Source organism: Phycodurus eques, chromosome 18, assembly GCF_024500275.1.
Source record: "Phycodurus eques isolate BA_2022a chromosome 18, UOR_Pequ_1.1, whole genome shotgun sequence".
In the NCBI taxonomy this organism is placed as follows: domain Eukaryota; kingdom Metazoa; phylum Chordata; class Actinopteri; order Syngnathiformes; family Syngnathidae; genus Phycodurus; species Phycodurus eques.
Window position 1 is genome coordinate 5,787,967 of NC_084542.1, and position 25,935 is coordinate 5,813,901.

Below are 25,935 nucleotides of genomic sequence, written 5' to 3' on the forward strand. Positions count from 1 at the left end.
CTCTTAAAATGGAGTAATGTAAAAAAATAAAGACATAAAAATAAAGAAATCAAGTACATTTGGAGTCATGTAAAATACCAGTGTCAAAAACATGTTGATAGTAAATTGTTTTGTAATTAGAATAGTCTCATCATTGCCATGGCAACCCAGGATGATTAATTAAAATAAGTGATATATTGCAGGAACAAATAAGAGAAGTTGTTCAAAATACACTTTTATTTTATGCACCCAAAAAGATAATTTTCTTCTTGTGGTAATACAGCCATGTATTCAAAGCAAGGTTATGTGATCATGCAAACCCTGAGAAGGCTTGAAAGGTTACATTTGTGCCATATCAGCACTATTTCAAAGGGCTGCTACATAAAATTGTCGGTGTTTTACAACAGCAGATGGAGTCTTCACTCTCCTCTCTGACGGACCCCATAAGTAGGAGGATCTCTTCAGGGCATCCATGCATTGACTCCAAATTGGCTGAATGGGGGAAAAAAAGGGCCGATATTCATGTAGCTTGGATAGTTCATCATGAAGAGACAGAATGATGACCCACAGTCCCGCGGCAACACTGATCAGTTAGTTCCTGTGCCCTTGACACATTGATTGACAGTGCCCTGGAAGAGATCCTGAAACTATTGGCAGAGTAGACCAGAGGAAGATGGTTAAACAGGTCTGTTTTTGTGGGAGGAGAGCAAATGACACTTTGATGCCTAAGGTTGTCTGTGTTTTTGTACTGTATGTATTTGGTTCTTATGTAGTTTTCTTTGCGTCTTTCTTACAAAAAGGTAAATACTTGCAGTTGTGTCCTATGCGGCACAAACTGTGACTACAGTACAGTATTTACTTAACACTTAATTACTTAATCATTGTGCTCATATCCTCCATAGGTCAGGTCAGATGGAGGGCATGCAACAGTAGCAGAGCTTGTTATACTGGAAGAGAAGGTGGCAGAGATGGAAGCAGAACATGGGACACTTCTTTCCTCCATCAGTGAGGAACTTGATGCAGCTCTCCAAGGCCTGCCAAGGAATGGTGAAGACAACTTTCAGGTACTGTATGCTGTTTTACCTTGCTTGTCGATGGCTGTACATCATCCATGCATCCACCTTCATCAAAAGATACCAATGCCTGTAGTTTATACTGTATAGTGCCCCTGCCCCACCTCATCTCCCTACCCTCAGTGATATCACAGGAGTTTGTGACAGAATGATTGATTGACACCGTCTGAGAAATGCATTGATGCATGCACATTTATCTACTATGAACAATACCTTTTCAACTACACAACTCATTCATATTTTGCTTAAGGTCTTGGACCTTGTAAGACAAGAGTCTTTCCAAAGTTCTCACAAAACTTGGAAGCATAGAAATGTCCAAAATATCTTGGAAAGTTCAAGGATTTAGAGATCCTCTGATTGATGATTTTATTTTGAGACGTGTCAAAACATTCATATTTTGCATCTGCAACCTTGCACACAGTTATTCCCCCATGTAGGCTCATTTCCTTGTACCACTACAGCCATCCTGTAGCTGGTCATGTAGATTTCTCAATCTGAACCAGCACCTCTGGAGCCAGGCACATAAGTCAACACCTCCTGCCCTCACCTCATCTGTGATCTGCCATCTTGAAAGGAAGTCAAACTCTCAAGTGATAGCCCTAATGAGAGGAGTCATTAACAGTTATGGGGTTTCTCAGGTTTATGTTACCTTTTGATTCCCTCTTTCCATCACTCTCTTTGTATGCATACTGTTAAGTGTTGAAGTTAAAACTGACCCAGTTGGAATTAAATAATCGTTGGGAGTGGCTGGACACCAATCCAGGGTCAGGTCTGCTTTTCGCGCTGTATCAGCTGTGATAGGCTAACTCTGACTTGGTTTAATTCTCATTTCCCTGAATCTCCTCCATTTGCATTGTTTTAGGGAGAATCTTATAATTCTATTTTAACTTTCTCAGTGGGGGTGCTGAAGCAAACAAATCGCATCCCAAAGCACAGTCACCCATCTACACAAGGGTTGCACCGATAGCACTTTTTTTCAGAGAGCAGGAACACAAGTACAGTACTTAAATTTGAGTACTTGTTGATACTTGATAATTATATCATTGTCATGCATCCATCCATTTTCTTTACCACTTTATTCTCACAAGGGTCGCGGGCATGCTGGAGCCTATCCCACCTCACTCCGGGCGAGAGGCGGGGTACACCCTGAACTGGTCGCCAGCCAATCGCAGGGCACATATAAACAAACACCCATTTGCACACACATTCACACCTAAGCGCAATTTAGAGTCTTCAATCAACCTACCATACACGTTTTTGGGATGTGGGAGGAAACCGGAGTGACCAGAGAAACCCACGCAGGCACGGGAAGAACACGCAAACTCTACACAGACTGGGCCGGAATTTGAACCCCGGTCCTCAGAACTGTGAGGCAGATATGCTAACTAGTTGTCCACCGTGCCGGTATGTCATGCAATTGTGATGAAAATGTTTTTTTTTTTTTTTTTTTTAATCAAAGGTATTGTTCAAAACCAACTTTCTTGAACATGGCATAAGTTTCGCTCAAATGTAACACTTTTTAGAGAGATTACTGACATTTGAAGTTCCAACTGCATGTTTGTCTTGCCCCACTTTTCACTTAAATGTAGCCTGTATCACAAGACATTTTACTTCTAATATAAAACGGGCAGGACAACTGAAGTGATTTATTATCACTTCTCTTTACTCTTCTAGACTGTTTAAAAAAGAAAAAAAAAGTGTTTTCAGAAGCGTCTGTATTAGCTCTAGAATTGCTACAGTTATTCAAGTAACGATGGAGTCATCACGGGGAACCATTGATTTATTACCATTGATTTATTGAGCCATTTGCAGTTTCACTGTAAAGGTCTGTGTGGATTTCAGCATGGCTTGCATGGCTTAATCTTTGACATTATATACTGTAGATATGCTACTGGCAAGAGGAGCCAGGTAACTTCCAGGGCTCGTTGAGCAGAGGAGGGCCGGGCTGGATGTCTGTCGCGCCGCAATGAATCACCCGCTTGGCGGATTTCAGTATCCATTTGCAGAGCATAATTTGCAGTCGGATCAAAGAATTGCCATACGCGTTTAACTTAAAATACCGCCACACGTTCGTCATGGCTCCTGCCCCGAAAAGTAAATGTCAGGCTGTTATAAGTGGTATCAATGTTGTATATCAGAAATTTTTTTACAACTCAGAGTACAAGTGCAGACGTACAGTATTGGCACTGATACTGGGATCTGTATCGGTGCGTCTCTAATGTACACGCATGCTAAACAAGATATATAAACTGCAAACAAACATTTAATTAAACTTTGATTCAACATCAATGCTTTTGAGAAAAAGTCTGTACTTGGTGCACGTCATTTCCACCAACACTTTCAACTCCCAATCAACTTCGATTTTTCACAGTTTTTTCCTTTGATCACAGAAACATTTGTATCCTCATTCACAGTCACTATCTATGCCAAGCGCTTGTGGACTCCCTCAGAAGGGGACCGCTGCACTGCTACACACCACAGATGCCCTTTGAACCTCTGTGGCAGGCGCTTGCTTGGGATATCTGTTTGGCTTGGAACTGGTTTGAAGTGACAACTTGAAAAAGTTGCCTGATGCCCATGCAGAGATGTTGATTTGTGTCAAGACCTCCAACAGAATGGCTCTTAAATAAAAATCCTGTGTTCCTGCCGTATCTGTTTATTAAACCTAATAAAGAAATAATCTAAAAAAATATTTTCACGACCATAGGGCGCACCGTATTAAGAGACGCAGTCTCAGTTACGGGGTCTATTTCTGTATTTAACACGTACACAAGGCGCACTGTGTTATTGGGCGCAGGCATGGTAAACCATACGCTAGCTTAAAACATACGATAGCATGCATGCACGCTAAAACAATGTTTTTAAAAACGCAGCGGGAGCAAAACTAAGTCCTCATCTTCTGTATCCGAAATGAACAGCTGGGTAAGTTCTCAATCGAACATGCCAGGTTCGAGTCAGTCTCGTTGCCGTGCGAAAGCTCGAACAACAGTGCAAGCAGACACGCTAACCCAGCATCCACAATCCATTCACAAATGGTGGCGTAACTCTGCCTCCTAGTCTTAGTAAAGCTGTGTTCGCCATATGTCATCCATCGCTTTCCACGCCGCTCGCAACTTCACTTTGAACGCCCTGTTTACACCGGTTCCAGCGGTTCGTCAAGCCTCCCGGAATGATGGCAAGCCCCGAGTTATTCTTTGCTCATTAATCCATTGCTCGAGTTGGTCTTCCAACTCGGGCCACCTCGCCTTGTTTCCGCGTTTTGCTTTTTTTTTTTTTCCGCGGAAACTCAGCTTCGTCTTCTTGACTTGGCGAAGCCTGTTTTCCTGCTTCCTCCACTTGCAAACCATGGATTCGTTGATCTTGAATTCTCTCACGGCTGCTCGGGGGTCCTGAGCCAAACCGATGTTGTTTTGCACAATGCACACCCCGGAAATGCTCCTTGTCAGTAAAGTAGTAAAAAATATATATAAATACAAAAAAATAAACAAACACCCCGGTGCTATATCCCTACTGGGGGCGTGGCTTTAGCGTCCTTCCACTGTCCTCAGCCACGTCCACTTTTCCTCTGTGTAAGCAGCATGTCGGCAGGAAAACGTCTAGCGGAGCGCTCATCACACAACATTATTTATAGGTGTTGGAACTTGTTGCTCATAAAAAGCGCCCCGCGCTATAAGGCGCCCCGTCCATTTTGGAGAAAATTTAAGACTTTTAAGCCCGCCTTATGGTCATGAAAATACGGTAAATATACAGTATCTAAGCAAAGGGTGACAAACTAATTTTTGCTGCAGGTCACATCATAGTTAGTTTTCTTTGGAGGGCGGTTGTGACTGTGAAGCCATATAAATGTACAATTCCCTCATATTATTACATACACACAACAAATTGATGGGTAACTAGTTTTGAAATCAGAAGCTAGTAAAAATAGTTTGTTCAATTATTATTCAGTTTATTTTAAAAAGGGTATTGGTAACAAAAAATGCTTGCCATATGTTATTAAAAGTGAAGACAATTTGCAGTTTTGGTGCACATGATTTGCTTTTGCGGGCGACATAAAATGAGGTGCCGAGCCGGATTTGGCCCTTAGGCCTTGTGTTTGACACCTGTGATCTAAGCAAAACCATATCCTATGATACAGAGAACTGAAACTGAGGGGAGAAAATGTTTCAAAAGTTTGGGAATGGAGTAACATTTGTGTCTTTTCAAAACATTACTAGCTGCTTGCAAGCACAGTGGTTGAAAATTTATCAAAATTTTACAAATACAACAAATGATAAATGTAACCAAATAGAGTAGATGATACATACTAAATAAAGCTGCTAGAATTACACAGGCACATTTTCACTTTCATTTAAACTGGTTGCATACACGTTTACCTGCTATTGTGAGTCATGCTATGAAAAAATCATGGAAGGGATTACCGGTAGCAGCCTTTCCTGTTAATTCTCAAGTATAGAGTAACTGATATGTCTCAGTAGTTGCTAGCATCAGTGGAGGTACGACCTTGACTGAGTGACATTAAGTTTTGTAACTTTATATCTACTCGCAATATGTTAGTGTTTTAAGCATGTGCACGTCATCAATTGTTGGCACCGAAAGGTTATTTGTATTAATAGGAGCTTTGTTCAGGAATAAGCCTGTTTGAAGAAGTCATCTTTCATTGCTGTGTATTTTATCCATGCACAAGATACCGGTGACAATTTAATTTTGATTGCATTATTTCCTATTTTTGTGTTGCATGCATGCAGGAAAGCTCACAATTGCCTATGTTTGTTTTAACAGGCAACTACGAAAACTGGATTAGTAAAAGACCACTCCCTTTGGCTAGCAGAGACAAAGGTATGAATATTGCATGCAGTGTTACTCTGTCACCCAACCAAGGGAATTTTCGAGCAAATTCAATTATAGCACATAAGATTAAGAGTGAAACGCTGTTAGCAGGAACATGGTGTGGTGGTCTATAGCAGGGAAAATGAATGATATTTTTTGTCCATCTAACACAGACATTTACTGAAATGAAACCATTCTCAAACAATGAGTTATTATGATAGAAAACAGGCTCCGCAGTTTAGGGCCTTACGGGCGATAGAGTTGTATGGCCTTTCAATTCGGTTTATTGTTTTCTAATTTTCAGGCAAATGCAGCAGTGACCCACATCTTAAAAAGAACTGTATATGCTATTCGTTTTTTATATCACACGAGCTCTCCTGTTAGGACATCAAAGATCTAGCATGAGAAATAGATTTAAAAAAAAAAAAAAAAGATTGATTTCCAAGATTGTGTCATGGCTTTGACATTGCCCTGTCACAGCATTTAAAGTTGTGTTTAGCAAGTTTTGTCATATTGGCTGTTTGACTTGACATATCTTCTGGATAAATGCTTCACGTTTGCATTTGGAAAGGGTGATGCACTTTAAGGTGTGAATTGGTTTGAGGATGTGTTACTCTCTTGCCAACTCCACTTTGGCTAAATATTTGTGTTAAAGCAGCATGACAAGACAAGACAAAAGGCTAGTGAGCATGTAACAACAAAACAACATTAGATTAACAAGAATACATAATATGTATATGATTAACAAGAATACGTAATATGTAATATATACAAATATATGTATGTCTTCAAATACTGCTGGCATTGTGGACCAAACTCACCGGTTGTACAGGGACTGAACAGCCAGTATCAGGGGGCTCAGTCGAACACTTTCTCCAAGTCCACAAAGCACATGTAAACTGGATGGGCTCACAGGTTCACTACGTTTTGGCCCACGGTTTAGTACTGATGCCTGTACTTTACCTCCTGGAACCGTCACTTTCTGATGGTACACGTTTTTCACGTTGTGACAAGGCTCTATACGGTTGAAATGTGGACGCCGGGCAGCTTTGGAACAAGTTTCTGGCCCGGCAGAGTCGATTGAAGCTCTGTTGCCTTGGAATGGCACAAGTCAGTGCCAGCACAGTGGGGCACCTGTATACTGCTGCTCAATAACTGTTTGATAGTAGTAGTTTTCTGCCACAAATCCATCTCATGCACCAAAACATGCAGAAGAGCCCGTTATCATGTTCAAATTACACGTGTGAAATGGATGGCACTCAGTCAACTCACACACACACACGGTCTTTCTCACACTCATTCAACATTAAGCCTACAGGTATGCCACAGTGGGCATTATATGTAAATTAAACAATTGGCTTAGCTTTAGAAGATTTATAGGCGATGAATGTGAGATGTCCGCATAAAACTACATTGTGTTACACTTATTATGTCCCGTCAGTTTTGTTGCGTTTACCCCGCCGACAAGGTTTCTCTTCTGCACTTTGACCGATATAGCAATTTATTTTTGACAATGTAAACATCTCGCCGGGCAATCGCAGACTGTCACGTTATCCCGCCCCCCTGCGTTATCTCACAACCATCACATTATGTCCATACTGGCCTGAACCTGGGCTGTTGTGGCTGCTGGGAACAATTGTAAGTACAGCATTAAAGCTATAATCACAACTATTTTTTATTAAAAAGAAAAATAATAATAATAATTTTCACCCAAGCCACTACAAAAGTAGATGACAGAATGCTGATGAATCCTTAAGCATGTGCATGATAGATGTCAGATTTTACAGATACAACGTACTGTATGCATATCTGTCTGTATGTGTTTTTGACAGTTGACATTTTAATAATAAAAACCCAAAGAAACACGTTCTTTACAGTTTTTTATATGAATAAGATCAATTCCCTGCAATGTACAGTACAGTATATGCTGTTTTCTATTGTCTCGGAAGTTTGCTGTCGACTTCACTGCTTTCCACACTAGATGTGTAAATATAACAGTGATATTTTATTAAAGAACATGTAGTGTTGTTGTTAAAATTAGGGATTTTTTATATATATATATATATATATATATATATATACTTATATAGTTATTTATATATATATATATTTATATATATATATATATTATATATATATATATTATATATATAAAACTATATATATAGTTTTATAGACCGAATACGAGTAGAAGTAATTGCATTTGAGTACTCGCCAACACCAAGTACCGATACTTGATAATGCCATTGTCTTGTAATTGTGATCAAAAAGTGTTTACTTTTAATCAAACATTATCCAAAAACACTCAACTATAACACTTTTCTTGAGTAACAATTTGTCAATACTGACATTAAAAAAACAACTATGTTTTTCTAACAGCCTTGCCACAGTGAAATGTCACTTAAATATATTTAGTTATAAAGTAAAACCGGCAGGAAAAGTGAAATGATACATTATCACACCATCACTTGCCACAGTTATCCAAGTAAAGGCGGCGCGATCTAAGGAACCATGAGCCATTAACAGTTTCACTCGTTCATCATCTATTTTGCAGAGCATAATTTGCAGTCAGCGAAAAGTTTTGTCATCTGTGTTTACCTTGCAACACACCTGACACAATAGCTCCTAGCCTCAGAAGGTATACTGTATGTCAGGCTGCTGAAGTTGTATCAGTGTTATTTTGATGAGTTTGAATAAGACTACAGACACAGTACAGTTTATCATCCATCACAATAACGTATGCCTCGTTTCACAGACTTTCTTAAAGATAAATCTCTGGGTGGCTGTTTTATTGTTTAACAAAAGCTATTTTTACTTGCTGCAGCATTGTTGGCATAGCCAGATATCTGTTGTTTTGCTTTGTTGCACCGTACATATTGGTTGCTGGTTCACCTGACTTGGGCCTGATGTCTGCTCAATGTTATACACTTGAGATGTCCACTTTTGTTTACTCTTCCTACAAAATCCTTATCCAATGTATTCTGTGTTTATTTGTCTATTCTAACTGAACAGTCCAAGCTACGCTGGCTGCGTAAGGAGGTGCGGGAGCATGACACAAGAGAACAGCGCCTGAGGAGGCAGCACAAGCACACCAGGGATGAGCTGAAAGCACTCAGGCAGACTCGGAACACAGACCGGGATGCTCTCTTGCAGCGGCTGGATGAACAAGAAAAGCTGCTGCTCTCCATCAGCACTGAAAAAAAAGGTACACAATCACATCACTGCTATTGCTGTGGTGTAATGTCACTCCTGTTTTTGGCTACAGTCCTCCTAATGTAATCCATGGAGAAATTGGCCTAATTCCTATGTGGTACCACCACAGTGAAAACTGGGTAAACGCAATGCATGCAGAGGGTTGTTATAAGACAAAGAAATAAAGGATTTCAACTAGAACGGCACTCAGTTGAGCACAGACCTCTGCCAAGGCCCAACTATTTTGAAAAGTAAAAGACATGGATCATTGTATTGGTACATGTCTGTTATTTTTACCTCCTAGTTTGTGAGGATGATAATGTAAGATGATGAGAAGGGACACTGATGACATTCTTATTTTACTTCTTCATTAATTAATCTAACCTAATCTAATCTTAATCTAATGTAATAAAAAATGTCACTAGTAATTTGACCGTTTTTTTTAATAGCTTCTGCTTGACTCTGTGATCCTTTTAAACTGTGTGAGCATCCCAGACAGTGTTCCCTTCGTGTCTGATCTTATCTGTTCGTTTCCTCTTCTTCACCTCGGCAGAAGCTCTCCTCATCATATCACACACTTCATCTCTTCATACTCCTCCCTCACCTCTCATCGAGTAATGATGTGATGTCTAGCTCATTACGATTAAAGATTCATTTCATCAGCAGGTCAGCTCATTTTTATAGTTCCGGATGCCCAGGGCTGTCAACATCAGTATCGCTGGAACCAATCAGCCATTTATACAAAAGTAGCTTCCATCTTTTTGATAGGAAATTGAATAACTGATGTTATTGTTGTCATAGTTAACAGTGTATAAATTTCCCGACAATGCTGCTCGTCAGCAAAGTGACGTTTCAATTACCATTGTTGAAAGCTTATAACCTTTGTTAGAGTATGACCATAAAGGCATCTATCAAATTCTAATATGAGCGATGTTTATATTAAAGCCACTTAATTGCTCACCTCAGGCGACTGACTGTTAATGGCACTATTCAACAGAACTATTCCCCACACTTACAACCCCAATTCCAATGAAGTTGGGACCTTGTGTTAAACGTAAATAAAAACAGAATACAATGATTTGAAAATCATGTTAAACCTATATTTAATTGAATACACTACAAAGACAAGCTATATAATGTTCAAACTGATAAACTTGATTGTTTTTAATAAATAATCATTAACTTAGAATTGTATGGTTGCAACACATTCCAAAAAAGCTGGGACAGGGTCATGTTTACCACTGTGTTACATCACCTTTTCTTTTAACAACATTCAACAAACGTTTGGGAACTGAAGACACTAATTGTTGAAGCGTTGTTGGTGGAACAGCTTCAGCTGTTCAACAGTCCGGGGTCTCTGTTGTCGTATTTTACACTTCATAATGCGCCACCCATTTTCAACTCTTTTACTATGAAACCACGCTGTTGTAACACGTGCAGAATGTGGTTTGGCATTGTCTTCCTGAAATAAGCAGGGGCGTCTATGAAAAAGACGTCGCTTGGATGGCAGCATGTTTCTCCAAAACCTGTATGTACCTTTCAGCATTAATGGTGCCTTCACAGATGTGTAAGTTACCCATGCCATTGGCACTAACACAGCCCCATACCATCACAGATGCTAGCTTTTAAAGTTTGCGCCCGTAACAGTCCGTTCTTTTCTTCTTTGGCCCGAAGGACACAACGTCCACAATTTCCAATAACAATTTGAAATATGGACTCATCGGACCACAGAACACTTTTCCACTTAGCATCAGTCCATCTTAGATGAACTTGGGCCCAGAGAAGCCGGCGGCGTTTCTGGGTGTTGTTGATGAATGGCTTTTGCTTTGCATAGTAGAGTTTCAAGTTGCACTTACGGATGTAGCGCCGAACTGTATTTACTGACATTGGTTTTCTGAAGTGTTCCTCAGCCCATGTGGTGATATCCTTCACACTTTGATGTCGGTTTTTGATGCAGTGCCGCCTGAGGGATCGAACGTCACGGGCATTCAATGTTGGTTTTCGGCCTTGCCGCTGACATGCAGTGATTTCTCCAGATTCTCTGAACAAACATAATATAATATGTTTGTTTAGATGATGAAATCCCTAAATTCCTTGCAATTGTATGTTGAGGAACGTTCTCTTTAAACTGTTCGACTATTTTCTCACGCACTTGTGCACAAAGAGGTAAACCTCGCCCCATCTTTGATTGTGAATGACTGAGCAATTCAGGGAAGCTCCTTTTATACCCAATCATGGCACCCACCTGTTCCCAATTAGCCTGTTCACCTGTGGGATGTTCCAAACAGGTGTTTGATGAGCATTCCTCAACTTTCTCAGTCTTTTTTGCCACCTGTCCCATTTTTTGTGGCATGTGTTGCAGCCATAAAATTCTAAGTTAATGATTATTTGCTAAAAACAATCAAGTTTATCAGTTTCAACATTAAATATCTTGTCTTTGTAGTGTATTCAATTAAATATAGGTCGAACATGATTTGCAAATCATTGTATTCTGTTTTTGTTTACGTTTAACACAACGTCCCAACTTCATTGGAATTGGGGTTGTATTTATTATTTATCTCTCTTTGGTTTTAGTCCTCTCACATCTGGAACATTGTTTGACCTGATGAATCAATACAATAAGTTGCATGTGTCGTCTCTGAGATTTTCTTTTTGCCGAGCTAAAACTGGAGTTAAATACAGATCAGTATCAGATCAGTGCGTCATTCGTGTCCAAAACAGGATTTGGCATTTTCAAGTATATTTGTTTCCATGGTTGAAGAGGTGGAGGTGTACTCCCCAGGTTGCAACATATTCGACATTGAATTTGAGATGAGCAAATAAACATTTTATACAGTTAATAGGTAATGTTTTTGGAGGCATTTCCAAGGGCAAATGGTTTGAGAAAAGTAGCTGGAGACATCAGTGTTTTGTTTATTTGTCAGGGGAAAGGTTCTCGCACTAGGAGGCACTTAAGGCTCAGTAAAGATGCGTTTGAAACCATTTCCAATTCTGCAAGCATTTGCCAAACTTGTGTTTTCAGACCTATCAACATAGCACAGCAAGTGTAATCACAGGAACAATTTTACTTTCAGATAATTTTCATATTGATTTAAAATGTGTTTGAATGTTCCCTCTCATTTTGATTAATGCTGTTATGTCTTCCTGGCAGTTAATTGAAACAGTTTGAAATGTTAATTTAGCACAGCATCATGTAAACTATGTAAATATTGTGGTAGTCTGAAATACAAATCAGTTACCAAATGAATATCAAATTAGACAAACAATCTGTGATTGCAACTGAAAACAATTCGGTGCTGCAATCACCAGCAAGCAGAACCAAGATGTGTCGTTAAAAAGACTTTAATTGAAGGGCTCTTTGTTTTAGTTGTAGACATTTCTGTAACAGTTCAACTAATACAGTGCATGGATCGTATTCACTGATTAAGCTTGCCATTGATTACACTTCCCACTTTCATAACATTAAGAATAAATACATTTGGTGGGAGATGAAAAGTATGTAAAACTCATCTGCTTTTCCTTTAGAACTGTTAGAGGGGAATCGCAAGAAGGATGACGAAATGAGAAGCCTTCAGGTTAGCATGCATTGTTCTTAACTTTGTATTTCTGTGTGTATTTGTGCAATTGCAAATTGGGGGTGCAATGGAAGTCAGTAAAGAGGGTAACCACAATATGACTTGGTCAGGTAGTTTAATCAGGCTTCAGGTGCTTTCCAAGAAGTTTCATTGCAGAACCTTGGATGGCGTCGTATATAAGGCATAGGAAAAGGATGACTGCTCCATGCATCACACATCTCGTGTACAAATATATTAATCTCTGACAATTATCGAAATGACCCGTGATGAATGAGACTACTGTGTGCCCTTGGGAACTTGGTCACTTGACTATAAAACTAGGGATGGGTGAGTGTATCGGGCCGATACCGGCCTTATTTCAACGTGTGGAGTACTCGTGGAGGCTGGCAAGACCAACCCTCGATACTTTTAGGGGAAACAAATTCTGACATCGAGTAAGTCCTTTTCGCCAGCAGTTGGTGCTACACTGCGCCAGTTGGACACATCGGTGAATCATTACATGCGTCAGAAAGAAAGAATGGTCTTTGTTCACAATTCTTTGTCATTGTGTTAAATTGAAAATTTATGCATCAAAAGTACCATTGGTATCAACACTTGGTATCGGTATCCGTGAGTACTGAAGCGTGAATACTCTACTTGTATCAGTCTGAAGAAAAAAAGTAGTCTCGAACATCCCTAGTTAAAACTGAACTTGGATCACTTACTAGTGGGGAATAAAAATTGGTTTGTTTGCTTTAACTCTTTAAATTTCTTAAACTTTGAACATAAGGTACCGCATATCCAGCATGCACTCATAATCAGGTGTATTTTGGGGGGAGTTTAGAAAAGTAGTCCAGTTCCACTCCCTTTTGTCCAGAGAAAATGAAATATTTAGTTTTTTAAACCCACCAACTTTAAACATTGAGACTAACAACAATCTAAGGAGAAGCTTCTAAAATCCACCAGGTATAGATTTTCCAATAACATATGATACTTTAGCTACTAACATTTGGAAATATTTACAGTGCTCCTTTTCCATTTAACTTGATCCCAAACTACTTTGAACATAAAATAAAGAATTGTTCTGTATAAAAGGACATATTTGACCTGGTTTTGCAAAATAGCTTCCACACAATTATAGAAGCCCACTTTTTAGAAGCTGCCACCTCCAGAGAGAGTCAGAACTGCCTCCAGAGAGGCAAAGGGCGATAATCATGAGTCAGCATGGTCACAAACACATATGTAGTCTTTGCACTCACTGGTACCCTTCTGTGGCGGCACCACAAACAAAGACAAAAAGGGAAACAAAAGCAAAACTCACCTGTAGTGTTAATCCTTTTTCTGTCCATCAATATCTTGTATCTTGTGGAGGTGTACCTAATAAATAAGATACTGAAAGCACCAGCTCATGTAAATTAGCCATTTTAACTAACAACACCAGAACTACATTTTATTTTATCTTCATGTGCATTTGTATTTTATTGCTTTAATGTCATAATAAATACAAATGTTATGAGTATCTGCTGTATTCGTTTGGAGTAACAGCAGGGACCTTTGGTCAGCCGTGATGTGGTGCTGCACACTTGAGTGCACAGCCCTGAGCCTGACACATCTCGTAGCCATGCCTGGACAAGTAGTTAATTGCAGCAGACATGGGGCCTTGTTGTTTGAAAGCCATCGGTGGCCTTGTCTCTATCCCATAGTGCCACAACATCCAGCAGCTAGCACCTTTACTAAGGTGGATTGACCCGCCAGCACCTCCATCGGCCTCTTGGTCACTACCACCAGACGTAGATATCACTTGCCAAGAGCTGGATACCTGGGATCCATCTGTTACTGCTCGACAGCACCTGGCAAAGCTTGTGTGCAATTATTCAGCTGTCCCGTACTCAGTCGAGCCATTAATTATGAAGGATGAGAAGAGAGAGATGTAGAAAGGAAATTGGAAAGACAAATGGGGTACAAAGTTTCAGAATAAAAACCCTTGTTAGAAATCGCCAATGCATACGAAACAGACGGGGGCGAAGCAAGTGCATGTTCGAGTGGCAGTTAAGAATCATCGCATCGCTTTCATGCAGTGTTACTGAGGGGACATCAGTCAGAAGCTTGAAATGCAGTCAGAGAAATTAGCCTTTGTGTGTATGGAATAAGAAGCCAGTTGTCTGCCGAATACTCTCCAAATCCACATTTGTTTCCCGTTTATTATCTACTTTTCTCTCTTCTGTCACCCACCTCCACACACACACACAATCCACTTTTACTATTCAAGCAAATTACCTGGCCTTAACGTGAGCTCCGATTGAAAAGACAAATACATTTAATTTTACAACTACTGAACTCTACTACTGAAATACAGTGGTATATATTTATAATTTACTCCTACCATAATTTGATACACTGTCGCCGCCATGTTTTAGCGTGCGCAAAGCATTCTGGGAATGACGACGTAGAATGGCTGTTGTAAAATTGTTACGTTGCTGCTCTCGGCGGAGCTAAGCTAGCCACTTGCAAACAACTTTTATCGTCAGTGAAAAGAGTTAAAAATGCCATAATGCTCCACTTTTGGATGCAATTTCCAATCAGGACGGAATGCAAAAAAGGAGGCAAGCATTCATAGCTTTCCCAAAGAGAGAAAGTTGAGGAAACAGTGGGAGGATGCGGTCGGAAGAGTTGAGATGCTGAAAGATCCGCGGCTGTGTTCTCGTCACTTCAGCCCAGATTCTTTCTTTTTATTCTTTCCTCACAAGGAGCATAAACGGCCGCGTGTGACATGCGAAAGCTGAGCAAAAATACGCAAAAGACAGGAGGCGCTGGCCACGTACCTTGATCAGCCCACTTTAGCGGTAGCTACAAATACACCACTGAATATGACCACCTCGAGTTTCTTCACACCCGTCATCTTCATCCTCATTTCATGGGTCTTCCTCACTCTCCTCATTTCCCTGATCACACTCTGGCTCGAACTGAAATGGCTGAACAGCGTTCATCGCTGCCAGGGGCTGCTACTGTGGCTAATACTGTGGCTACTGTTAAAAACTCCGGGCGTCGGGCACATCCCCATTTGACGTCACTACCCAGAATGCACTGCGACGAAAAAACAATGCCGGCTTATGTTGAAATTACCATTTGTAAAAATATATAAATCTGGAAATTATTATCGAAAGTTGTACCTTATTGTTATGTTACTCAAGTCGAAAGAGATCATATATACTGAACGTCATTGAAAACGGAGTTCACTTTAATGACGCTATACAGTGCATAGCTGTGTTTTCTGCCTAATGTTAGTCTTCCTATGGCACTTTTGTGATCTTCTGCCTTCTTTTGTGTCTTTGCAGGATCGTGTTTTGGATCTAGAGTTGGTAAGGTCTCATTTTTAGTGGATAGAAATAAGCTCAACTTTGAAATTGTAGATCAGGTGCAATTATATCTATTTCAAACCATAATGAGAAGCTGCCATTTAAAGAGCAGAATATTGTCCCTTTCAGAGTAGGCTAAAACTACATTAACATGTCTTGTTGTTACATTATAGTATACTGTAATTTCCCGTGTATAATGTGCACCCATGTATAATACCCACCCCCAAAGTTGACCCCAAAATTCTGGAAAACCCTTCTACCTATGTATAATGCATTTTTACAATGATTTTGCTTCTACCCATATGATCAAAACATGAAGTATTATCTGTATTTTTGTTTCAAATAATTATTCTGAAGTTAAGCACTTTATTTGAACATGTAATACTTTCTTTTTTTTATTTACTTGCTCTTATTTTCAAATTCACAGCCCTACTTTTATTCACATTGTACACGAGAAATCTTTTAGATTGATGTCACCCAAAAAACAAAAAAAAAGTATCGGATCAGACCGAACGCGATCTAAAATCTCCGATTTTACCACTCTTAAAAAAGCAGTTGATTCCATGCTCCGCTCTAGAACTTCTATCCAGCAGTGCCCGGACGCCGTGCAGAGGTCACATGATCACAACAACAGGCTGCTAAGGTGCTAACATAGTAGAGTGAAAGCTGCTTGCTTATAGTCGTTTATTGACGCTCCAGTTGAAATTCACTCTAAGCTACACACACACAAAAGAATTACACGTATCGAATGTAAAAATACATCACAGACTTCATGTATTTCTTTGTCTTTGTTCAGTAAAATGTCTACCTCAAAGCTAACACAATGAATGAAAAAAAAAAAACCAGTGCTAACCAGTTGTCCACCGTGCCGCCTTTCTAACATTCCATGTCTGGGTGGAAAGGGGGAAAACGCTGTTTTCAAGGGATGTATAAATTAAGAGTTCTGATGGAAATAATGTGGATCTAACGTGGGTGACCAAACTCGGGAATATATTTTCTAACATGCAAACATGGAACTTGCGGCTGTTATTTCGAATGAGGTCAATAATCATGTCATTGCCATCCATGTAAATACAGCTCGTGTGATATGAAATACAGTGTCAGTAACAAAAGTGATTGATGCTCCAAACTTGCTTTGCTTGCTTGTTTAAAAAAAAAAAAAGAAAAAAAAAAAAGCTGTCTATCTGTTGGCGATATGCAGCTTGCTTTCCCCCTCCAGTCTCCTGTTAGTGAACCAGTGACTGCGGACCACCATCAAGTTAAATCATTTCTGCAACAGTAGGATGCATCGACCCACTTTCTGTTCTACCGTGTGTGCGAGAGTGTCGTCCAGTATAGCAATCAGCGTGGCACAATGTAACAACCGCATCTTTTCAGCCAAATGCCTCCATCTGACTTGGGTCAGGAGGCTATTAAAAGACACGATGGCAAGAGAAACAGATTGTGCCACTGCTTATGAGGTTCCCTTCATCGAAAAATGCACTGACAGCAAGCTAACAAAGGTCCACGCTTAGCTTTTGTTTTGACCAACAGGAGAACATTATGCCTGTTGGCACTCAAGCATGTTGTTTTCTTGAACATATCACAACAGCTGAATAGAAAAGGTTCAATAGTACTTATTTGAATAGCGACGAGCAACGTTACAATCGGTATAGATTCAACAGCGACCCAAAGTAACTGCAGTGAGTGAGCATGTGGGTGCAGGAGATAACACGTAGGGAAAAGGTCCCATTCTGATTTGCCACGAAAGGAACAATAATGGTGCCAACCATTGTTACCGGACAGCTTCTTCCATCATCTGCGCAAATACAAATACGCTGCCACATGATCCGGAGTGGTTAATATCCACAGAGATCTGATTCAGTCGTGCAGCCGTCGCATGTAATCGGTGCTTCAGATGAGCCTTCGACTGGAAATGATGCCTCATTTCACTCTCCGGAATTATTTTCTTTATTTTGAGCAAGGCTGTAAACATTAGTTTAGGAAATTTCAAGCACAATTAAAGGAAGAAAGCTCATTGTTTAGTTGCGTTGATTCTCACTTGGCTATTATCGTGACTTGTACTTGTTGTCTTTTTGTACTTCATGTTGTTAGTTTTAAAAGTGTATTGTAAGATGTTAATATACAAAGCAAATATTTGTTTACCCGTGGCGGGTCGTGCATTTGGTCGCTGGGCCTTCAGTGGGGAGGAGTTAAGTTGAGGAGTTAAGCCACCTCTTAATACCACCACTATCACGTCACAATCATAGAAATCATCAGTAGGCTACTATATAAAAACAAAATACAACTGCGCCATGTATATCAGGAGCAAGTCGGAATCTGTATTCGTCTAATTACATGACAAACTATTAAATAAAATGTAGTATTGCTACTCACCAGAGACGCTGATCATTTAATGTATAATTGTGTGCAGATTCGCACAGACTTGTCTTGCTAGTCAAAGGCCGCTGTCATAAGTTTTGCTCTCAACAACCAATCAGAGGAGGCCGTCTGAGGCGAAACAAAAGTCTCATAGGTTAAAGAATCAATTGCATAACTAATATAGTTTAAATTACAAATCAACCAACACTACTGATTGTGAAGGCCCTGGGCAGATTAGATTGACATGGCGGGACATAAAGACTGAAATCGGATTGGAGAAAAAAATTAAATAACTCTAACAATCATGTAAAAGTAACTACAATGCTACAAAAATGAAGCGAATATACTGTTGAGAATAAATTAATACAATTTTATAGGAAAAAGCTTTTGAATTTAGGTTGTAAATGTAGATCGGTGCTTCCGATAGTGTTTAGGCCAGCAGAGTGCCTTGGCACATGCAACATTACATGATTTTTTTTTTCTTTTGTTACTAGAAATCAAGGGCAGCAATGGACGACTTGGAGTCAATTCCAGATCAGCGGTATCTGGCAGACAATTTCAAGGACATAGAGGTTGGGGCTATGTGTTAATTGTTTCGTTTTTTTTGCTTATTTTTTGAGAGACAATACTTAATATTTGGATACTACATGGCTTTCGTCTGATGTCATCAGGAGTCACAATGGCAGAAGGAAGTGGTCGAGCAGTGCTACACCAAACACAAAGAAATCGTCTGGGACCTGCAGCACCAGCTTAATGAGTCGAAACGCAAAATCCACGAGTGCAGGGTACGATACACACCCAACACAATTGAGTTTATGTGCCTTACCAGAGACTGCGCTCAAACATCATTTTGCCAGGTTTCTACTTCCGCTACTAATTGCACTGATTCACTTTTAAGCAAGTTACTTACATTGCCGATGATCGGGCCCAGTTTGAGCATTTTTCCTCGGTTCCAAATCAGAAAAATATTATCTCAAGTGATTATCCTGTACTGCGGGGTGTATGAAGAGTAATTTTTCCTCCATCTGTTCATCACCAATCCTAACTGTTAAAGCTGTTTAATATTTCTGATCGCACATCCCTATACGTGTGGTCAACTTTAGCCAATTACAAAGCGACCTGAAGCTTGCGCTATTGCCGGACACAAATTGTGCAGCAACTCGTTGTGCTGAGTGTTTCATAAAGTATCTCCCAAATTATCAGTGAAAACACACATGCTGATTTTTTTTTCCCTCTCTGTCAAGTGTGTCGTCTCTCACATTTTCAAAATGGTTCAGTTGGCCCTGTACTGCCCTTGTGTGGCTAATTTGAAGCTCGCATTAATGGATTGTTCCAGATGCTTCATAGAGAGAGAGTGTGTATGTGTGTGTGAAGTGCAAGCAATGGCACAAATGTGCACTTAACAAAACGTGAAGGTTACCAGCCCCCTCTTAAGACTGCGTGAACAAATGATTGTTGGCTTTTGAGTGCCGATGGCATTTCGAAACCTCCTCGACGACTCTGACAGATCGCCATCCCAAATCAGACGCTTTTGATGCATTAGGTTGCTTTGGCACTCTTTTACTAGCAGATTTAAATGCAAGGTTTGCTTCAGGGAAGCCCATGAATGGAAATCAGAGTTCCATATTGATCAGTACTAGCAATGCAATTAACAGTTAAAAAAAAAAAAAAAAAACTCACAGCACTTATCTCTCAAAATAATGATTCTTGGTACACAAACACTGTATAAGCACATACAAACAGGCAATATAACAATACTCTCCTGCATATATTCTTCAAACTCTGTGAAAAGCGAGTTATAATAACAATATTCGATCGTGACTTGTACTTTCTTTGTTACTGCGTGTATCACACTGCCCCTCAGAGGTCAAGACTTACAAAGCAGGAACAGCGATTGTCAATAAAACTAAACCTCAGTTGCATCAAGAAGTTCAAAAGTGTATTGCCGCACATGTGGACAAAGCAAATGATGTTCCCACCATATATTGACAGAAAAAAAAATCAAACTTTATTTTTCACTTGAATAGTACACACTTGAATTTATTATTTATTGAGATTATTTTTCATGGTTTTCAAATAAATGTTTTATTTAATCTGTTCAAATGTAGAATATGCTTATGTTTAAATTAAGCAGTGGTTTTATTGCAATTTATATATATATATATATTTATTTTCCAGGATTTCCTAATACATTTTGATTCAACTTTAGTACATGGGTTACATAGAAGTTGCTTAACTGAGGCAAGGGAGGCCTGCAGTTCTTTAGATGTTGACCTGGGTTCCTTTGTGACCTCCTGGAAGAGTCGTCGCTGTGCTCTTGGGATAATTGTTGTTGCCCGGCCACTCCTGAGAAGGTTCACCACTCTTTCATGTTTTCTCCATTTGAGGATATTGGCTCTCACTGTGCTTCACTGGAATCCTAAAGCTTTAGAAATGGCTTTGTAACCCTTTCCAGACTGAAGGATGGATGTCAGTTACTTCATTTCTTGTCCGTTCTTGCTTTTCTTTGGACCGTGGCATTTTGTTGAAGTTTTTGGAGATCTTTTGGCCAACTTCATGTTTTTCAAACAGGCTCTATTTAAGTGATTTGTTGATTGAACAGGTCTGAAGGCTTTGGTGAGGTCAGTGAAAATTTAAAAAATGTGATTAGCCACAGTTAACAAGGGGGGCATGACTTTTTCACACAGGCCCAGGTAGCTTTAAATTATTATTTTTTTCCCTTAATAAATAAAATCACCATTTAAAAACAGTATTTAATGTCTACTTGGGTTATCTTCATCTGACATTTCCATTGTTCGATGATCTTAAACATTAACGTGGGAAAATTATGCAAAAATGTAAGATTTTGAAAAGGGGCCCAATACTTTTTCACTGCACTGTCCATGTTAAAAAATATCCATTCATTTCTAACAAATGTTTTACTACTGATAATAATATTAACACTACTAAATTGTAATAAAAATAATAAATGATACAAAAGTGACAAACATTACAGAAACTCAGAGGTGTTTGTGTTGTAGAATTTGTCTTGTCTCTTACGAGATCATGTCTTTCAGGAGGAGAAGTTAGATGCCACATCCAGGAGTATGAGACTAGCTGTCCTGGCTTCTTCCATCACGAGTTCTGTGAGATCCGATACACTGTGTGAGTTTTATTTTTATTCACAAAAAAAAGTTCATTATTTCACTTTTTTGTTCACAAATATAACAAAAAAAGAACTATTATCTCTTAAAGAAGCCACAAACATTGGCCTACAGTTCTTACAACGCAAGGCACATAAAAAAAAAAAACTGCAAGTATAGAAAGGAATTAAGTAAAAGTCCATCCATCCATTTTCTGGAACCGCTTATCCTCCACTAGGGTCGCGGGTGTGCTGGAGCCTATCGCATCTGACTCTGGGCGAGAGGCGGGGTACACCCTGAACTGGTTGCCAGCCAATCGCAGGGCACATAGTGTATAAACAAACAACCATTCACACCTATGGGCAATTTAGAGTCTTCAATTAACCTACCACGCCACACATGTTTTTGGGATGTGGGAGGAAACCGGAGTACCCGGACAAAGCCCACGCGGGCACGGGGAGAACATGCAAACTCCACACAGGCGGGGCCGGGGATTGAACCCGGGTCCTCAGAACTGTGAGGCTGACGCTCTAACCAGTCGTCCTACGCTATCACAAACCTACGCTAATGCAGTAGTGAAGTCCCAATCACAATAAATAACGAAAAAAAAAAATGGACGAAAAGCATTTCTAGGCCATAAGTCTAAAACGTTTAAATAAAAAACAGTGAAGCAGGGTGCTAACTGAGCGTGCGTCCTTATGCCACGTGACCGCATATTGTTACGTCATGGCTCAAACTAGTTCGTTGTGCGTCGTGAACTGAGAACCTGTTTGAGAACCGCTGAACTAAAAGATTGAACGTTTCCCCCCCCAGCTCCGCACAAACGCCTGACCACTTCCGACCTCGACGACTCTGCAGTCAACGTGGCCAAATTCCTCACAGATCCTTTACGGCTCAACCATAAGTGAACTTGTTTCTTTTGTTGTTGTTTTGCATGTGCACACACTGGACCGGCGATCAAACAACAACTTGACTCTGCTTGCAAGTCTTCTGACTACCTCAAACACAACCCCTGATGGTGCACCATCCCCAATTTAGTGCGACTTTGAGACTGTAGTCGAGGGGGACTGCTGATTCAGTCTACAAACCTGAACTGAATTTATTTACGCCAATACATAGTGTACATGCATACATATGCCAGTATGTTTGGAACTGGAATGGCTCAGTGTAAGAGAGATCACCAGTGCCTTTTGCATTTTTTGAAACAATGTGTCATCATGATAGTATTCTGTTTGTGTTTTATATATTTGTAAAAGAAAAACTAAAGTCTATTTTTTATGAACCGTGAAGAAGACTATGAAGTACGAATAAATCCTGAGGGGGCCTATCATTTTTTTTCCTGAAACCCCTGGTTGTTGATTTATTTCAGTGTTTGTTTGCAAAGGGTTTGCTTTGCAGCAACAGATGCAGCTTCTCCCGCTGAGAGATATTTATTCATACTTTTTCTTAAAATATTTTATTGACTAAATCAAACAAGCGAGAACTACCTTCTTGTGGAGCCTGTTGTGTAAATATTCGGGTCTTTACAGTAATCTCTTTTACACAACGTAAACGAAGGGAAGATAACAACATGTAATCTACTAGGGTAGCAATAAAATTAGTCAAGTAATTAAAAAGCGTCAAAAGGGTTTTATGGAACATCCTGGGGACAGCAAAGCTCGAACTAGAGCCGGCCGATAATATCGCATCACCGATAAAAGCAACATCGGTCACTATTGTAACTGATGTGTTGGCATTTTTTGCTGTGCTGAGATTCTGTAGCGCTGCACTCTGCCTGAGTGAACCTTCCTCCACTTAATATAGATGGATGGTGGGGAAAATATATTATTTTTAGCTGTCTGATAAGTGTCTCTGAGGATGCTTAATCTATGTATTTCCAAACAGATTATGTTCACGTTGATATTTGCGCTTGCCTAGATAAATCACATTTGGTGGGCTTAGCAATCATTCCCACTCAGAGAAGGCCCTGGCTCCCTAATGTGCTTCTTAATACTGCAACTGCATGCCGAACGAGGCGCCTGCTTATCTCCACTATATTAGGCAGCAAAACACATTTAAACACACAGATCCATCCTGCTGCTCCCGGCGGACTCGTTTCCCCACCTACGCCGTGCCCTGTCATTAGTCCAGCTTGTCAGGTGACAGATGCTAATGAATACAATCACAGCTTTGCACTGGCTCGCGCTCTGTTTTACCACAGAGAAAAATAATGCTACATGGTTTAAAAAAAACAAAACAAAAAGCTTGCAGTCACCGAGAAAATGAGTTTCAATTACCTTTAGTGTAAATGAAATGATATTATTAGGCAATTAGCAGGCTCACGTAGTTATAAACACGTTCTTCTCCAATTTTAAACTGATTTATCGCCTGCGTGTTAAGTGGTCAAACGCTTGTGGTGAGCGTTTAGCTTGCCTAACAAACAGTAGCCTCGGTATGCGTGTACCCCGTGTTAGATTTGATTCGAGGGAATGAGATCCCTTCAGAAGTAAGTCTTTTTAAATGCTGTCAGATATTGTAGTTGTCCATTTTTGGAAAGGATTTGTTACCAAACCATTCTGTATTTTGTTGAGGCCAATAAAACTAAGCTGCGTGTGTTATAAAAGTCTTTGGCCAAGTGGAATTATTTTTTTCAAGGAAATTTAGGATTGAGATTGACCCACCAGTTCGTTTTAGGTGTAATTGTCTATACTGTAAATGCAGGATAATTTAAAAAGACCCTTGAACCCCTAAATTTAGTCACAATGGCACCTCCAGATGTTCAGTATCCATTACAGCAGGTTGTTGCATTTTAAAACGCTTCTGTGCCACTGTGAAGACACGAGAAGGTTCAAAATAAATCAGGTGCATATGATGCAAACACTCCCATAAAGCCAGTCTCATGAATACATTGTCAGGGCTCATTGAATATCTCCTCACTAGAACAGGCATTAAATGCAAATCCCTCTGAGCATCCGCTGCTTGTAGCCGGTCACAAAAAGGTGTTGTCCACAGCTACTTACCTCCGCCGAAGGTGCAAGCGAAAGCCTTTGCAGCCGTCACCAAGCTCATTCCCATTAGAGCAAACCTATTTAACTCGTGTTGCAAGCCATTCAATCAGGCAGCCGTGCTCCGATTTTTCGTTTAAGCCCGCAGGCCGAGAATGCATCCATCCACAGCCACTCAATAAGCACTGAGTCTCGACGTCGTTTCCCCCTGCTTAGAAAACATAATACATTTTAGTACAATTGCTTTGCAACTATTTGTATTGATGGCCTGTTGTAAAATAAAGACTGAACGCACCAGTGACTATGCAGCAGTCCCGGATGAGCGGTGTCGTTTCCACATTTGTCATGATGACCTCTTGGCACTGTGAGCGGGAGCTTCATCACACCTCTTTACCTCGTTACGGCCCTCACAGTGGGCTTGTGTTGCGCTCCACGGATATGAACGACGAAGCTCCAGAGCAACCGGTGAGTTACCACCGAACGGACATGCTGACAGTAAGGGACGCGCTTGGTTCATCACGCTAAACTACCCTCACCGACTGCCCAAAGGCCGTAACACATGACGCTGACGGTGGGAGGTTGACTTTTTTTTTTTTTTTTTTAAATGAATAATGGGCGACAAATATTGCCGCCAGTGGATTTCTTTTTAACCTGCGAGGAGCTTTTCCACTTTAAATAAGCTGCTGGCTACTTGGAGTACAACATCATAGAAAAAGCGCAGGGCTCCCGCGACAGTCATCGTTGTGGCGTGATGGGGACTTAGAGATATTGAATCATTTCTTTCTTTTTATTTGCTTCTTCGTCGGTAAATATGTTCAAGTGAGTCACCTGGGGCCTCATGTACAAAAGGTGCGTACGCACAAAAACGTGGCGGCCGTTCTTTTTCACGGCAAAGTTCAGATGTATCAAGAGTGACACGATCGTGGAAATGTGCGGTGCCTCACGCCAACCGCATGGCTGGCGTACGCACGTTTCTGCAGCTTTTGGTGCTTTGGCGAGACTTCGAGGTGATGCGGTTCTCATAAATCTGCACACCAGAGACACATGAATAATTAGCACGGATTAACAACTCATGCCCGGCAACATTTGATTTCAACAATGCAATTGAGGCAAGGACTGAGAATTCATTTGTTAACCAGTGTATTTAATGAACCGCTGATATTTGTGAGGACACCTATTAATTGATCGAGGCGATCATTTATGCCGCCTATTGCCCTCACAATTGCTTCGTGACTCCAGCACATGCACTGGAAACAGAGTCCTTTGAATTGACTTCATTTGAATGAAGATGGATGGACAGATTTATTCCACACAGAATGCAAAAACACTTCCTCTCATTCAACAAATTAGTGTTTTTCTTAAGAAATCTGAAGTTGTTCTTAATGTTTTGAAAAAAATATTCATTATGATTTATCTAAAATACTTTTCTGTCTCTGCATTAAACAAAGGGAAAACCAGCAAGTTATTGTTATTTGTATTAATGATCC

General features: G+C 40.1%; 1 protein-coding gene and 1 long non-coding RNA gene across 7 annotated transcripts in view; one reads left to right on the top strand and one right to left on the bottom strand.

Moving 5' to 3' along the window:
• LOC133416777 (centrosomal protein of 128 kDa-like) overlaps positions 1-23,907 on the top strand; it is a 38,778-nt gene extending 14,871 nt beyond the window's left edge. For 3 of the 5 annotated variants that reach the window (XM_061703958.1, XM_061703959.1, XM_061703962.1), the window contains 9 exons: positions 882-1,043; positions 5,832-5,888; positions 8,892-9,084; positions 12,597-12,646; positions 15,961-15,984; positions 18,837-18,914; positions 19,014-19,127; positions 21,399-21,486; positions 22,278-23,907. In XM_061703958.1, coding sequence (XP_061559942.1) covers positions 882-1,043; positions 5,832-5,888; positions 8,892-9,084; positions 12,597-12,646; positions 15,961-15,984; positions 18,837-18,914; positions 19,014-19,127; positions 21,399-21,486; positions 22,278-22,372 — 861 coding nt within the window. In that variant the 3' untranslated portion in view covers positions 22,373-23,907. Of the gene's footprint in view, positions 1-881; positions 1,044-5,831; positions 5,889-8,891; positions 9,085-9,624; positions 9,781-12,596; positions 12,647-15,960; positions 15,985-18,836; positions 18,915-19,013; positions 19,128-21,398; positions 21,487-22,277 lie in introns of those variants that run through there. The other 2 variants (XM_061703960.1, XM_061703963.1) reach the window with 2 other exon arrangements.
• Positions 9-15,690, bottom strand: LOC133416780 (uncharacterized). Of its 2 annotated transcripts, none has more exons than XR_009770277.1 (3): positions 15,448-15,690; positions 13,947-14,017; positions 9-9,072 (listed from the first exon to the last, which is right to left on the bottom strand). It is a non-coding gene; the product is annotated as an uncharacterized LOC133416780 (long non-coding RNA). The 2 variants fall into 2 exon arrangements; XR_009770278.1 differs by having other exon boundaries at positions 9-626; positions 854-9,072; positions 13,947-15,690.
• Positions 23,908-25,935: the final 2,028 nt, after the last annotated feature.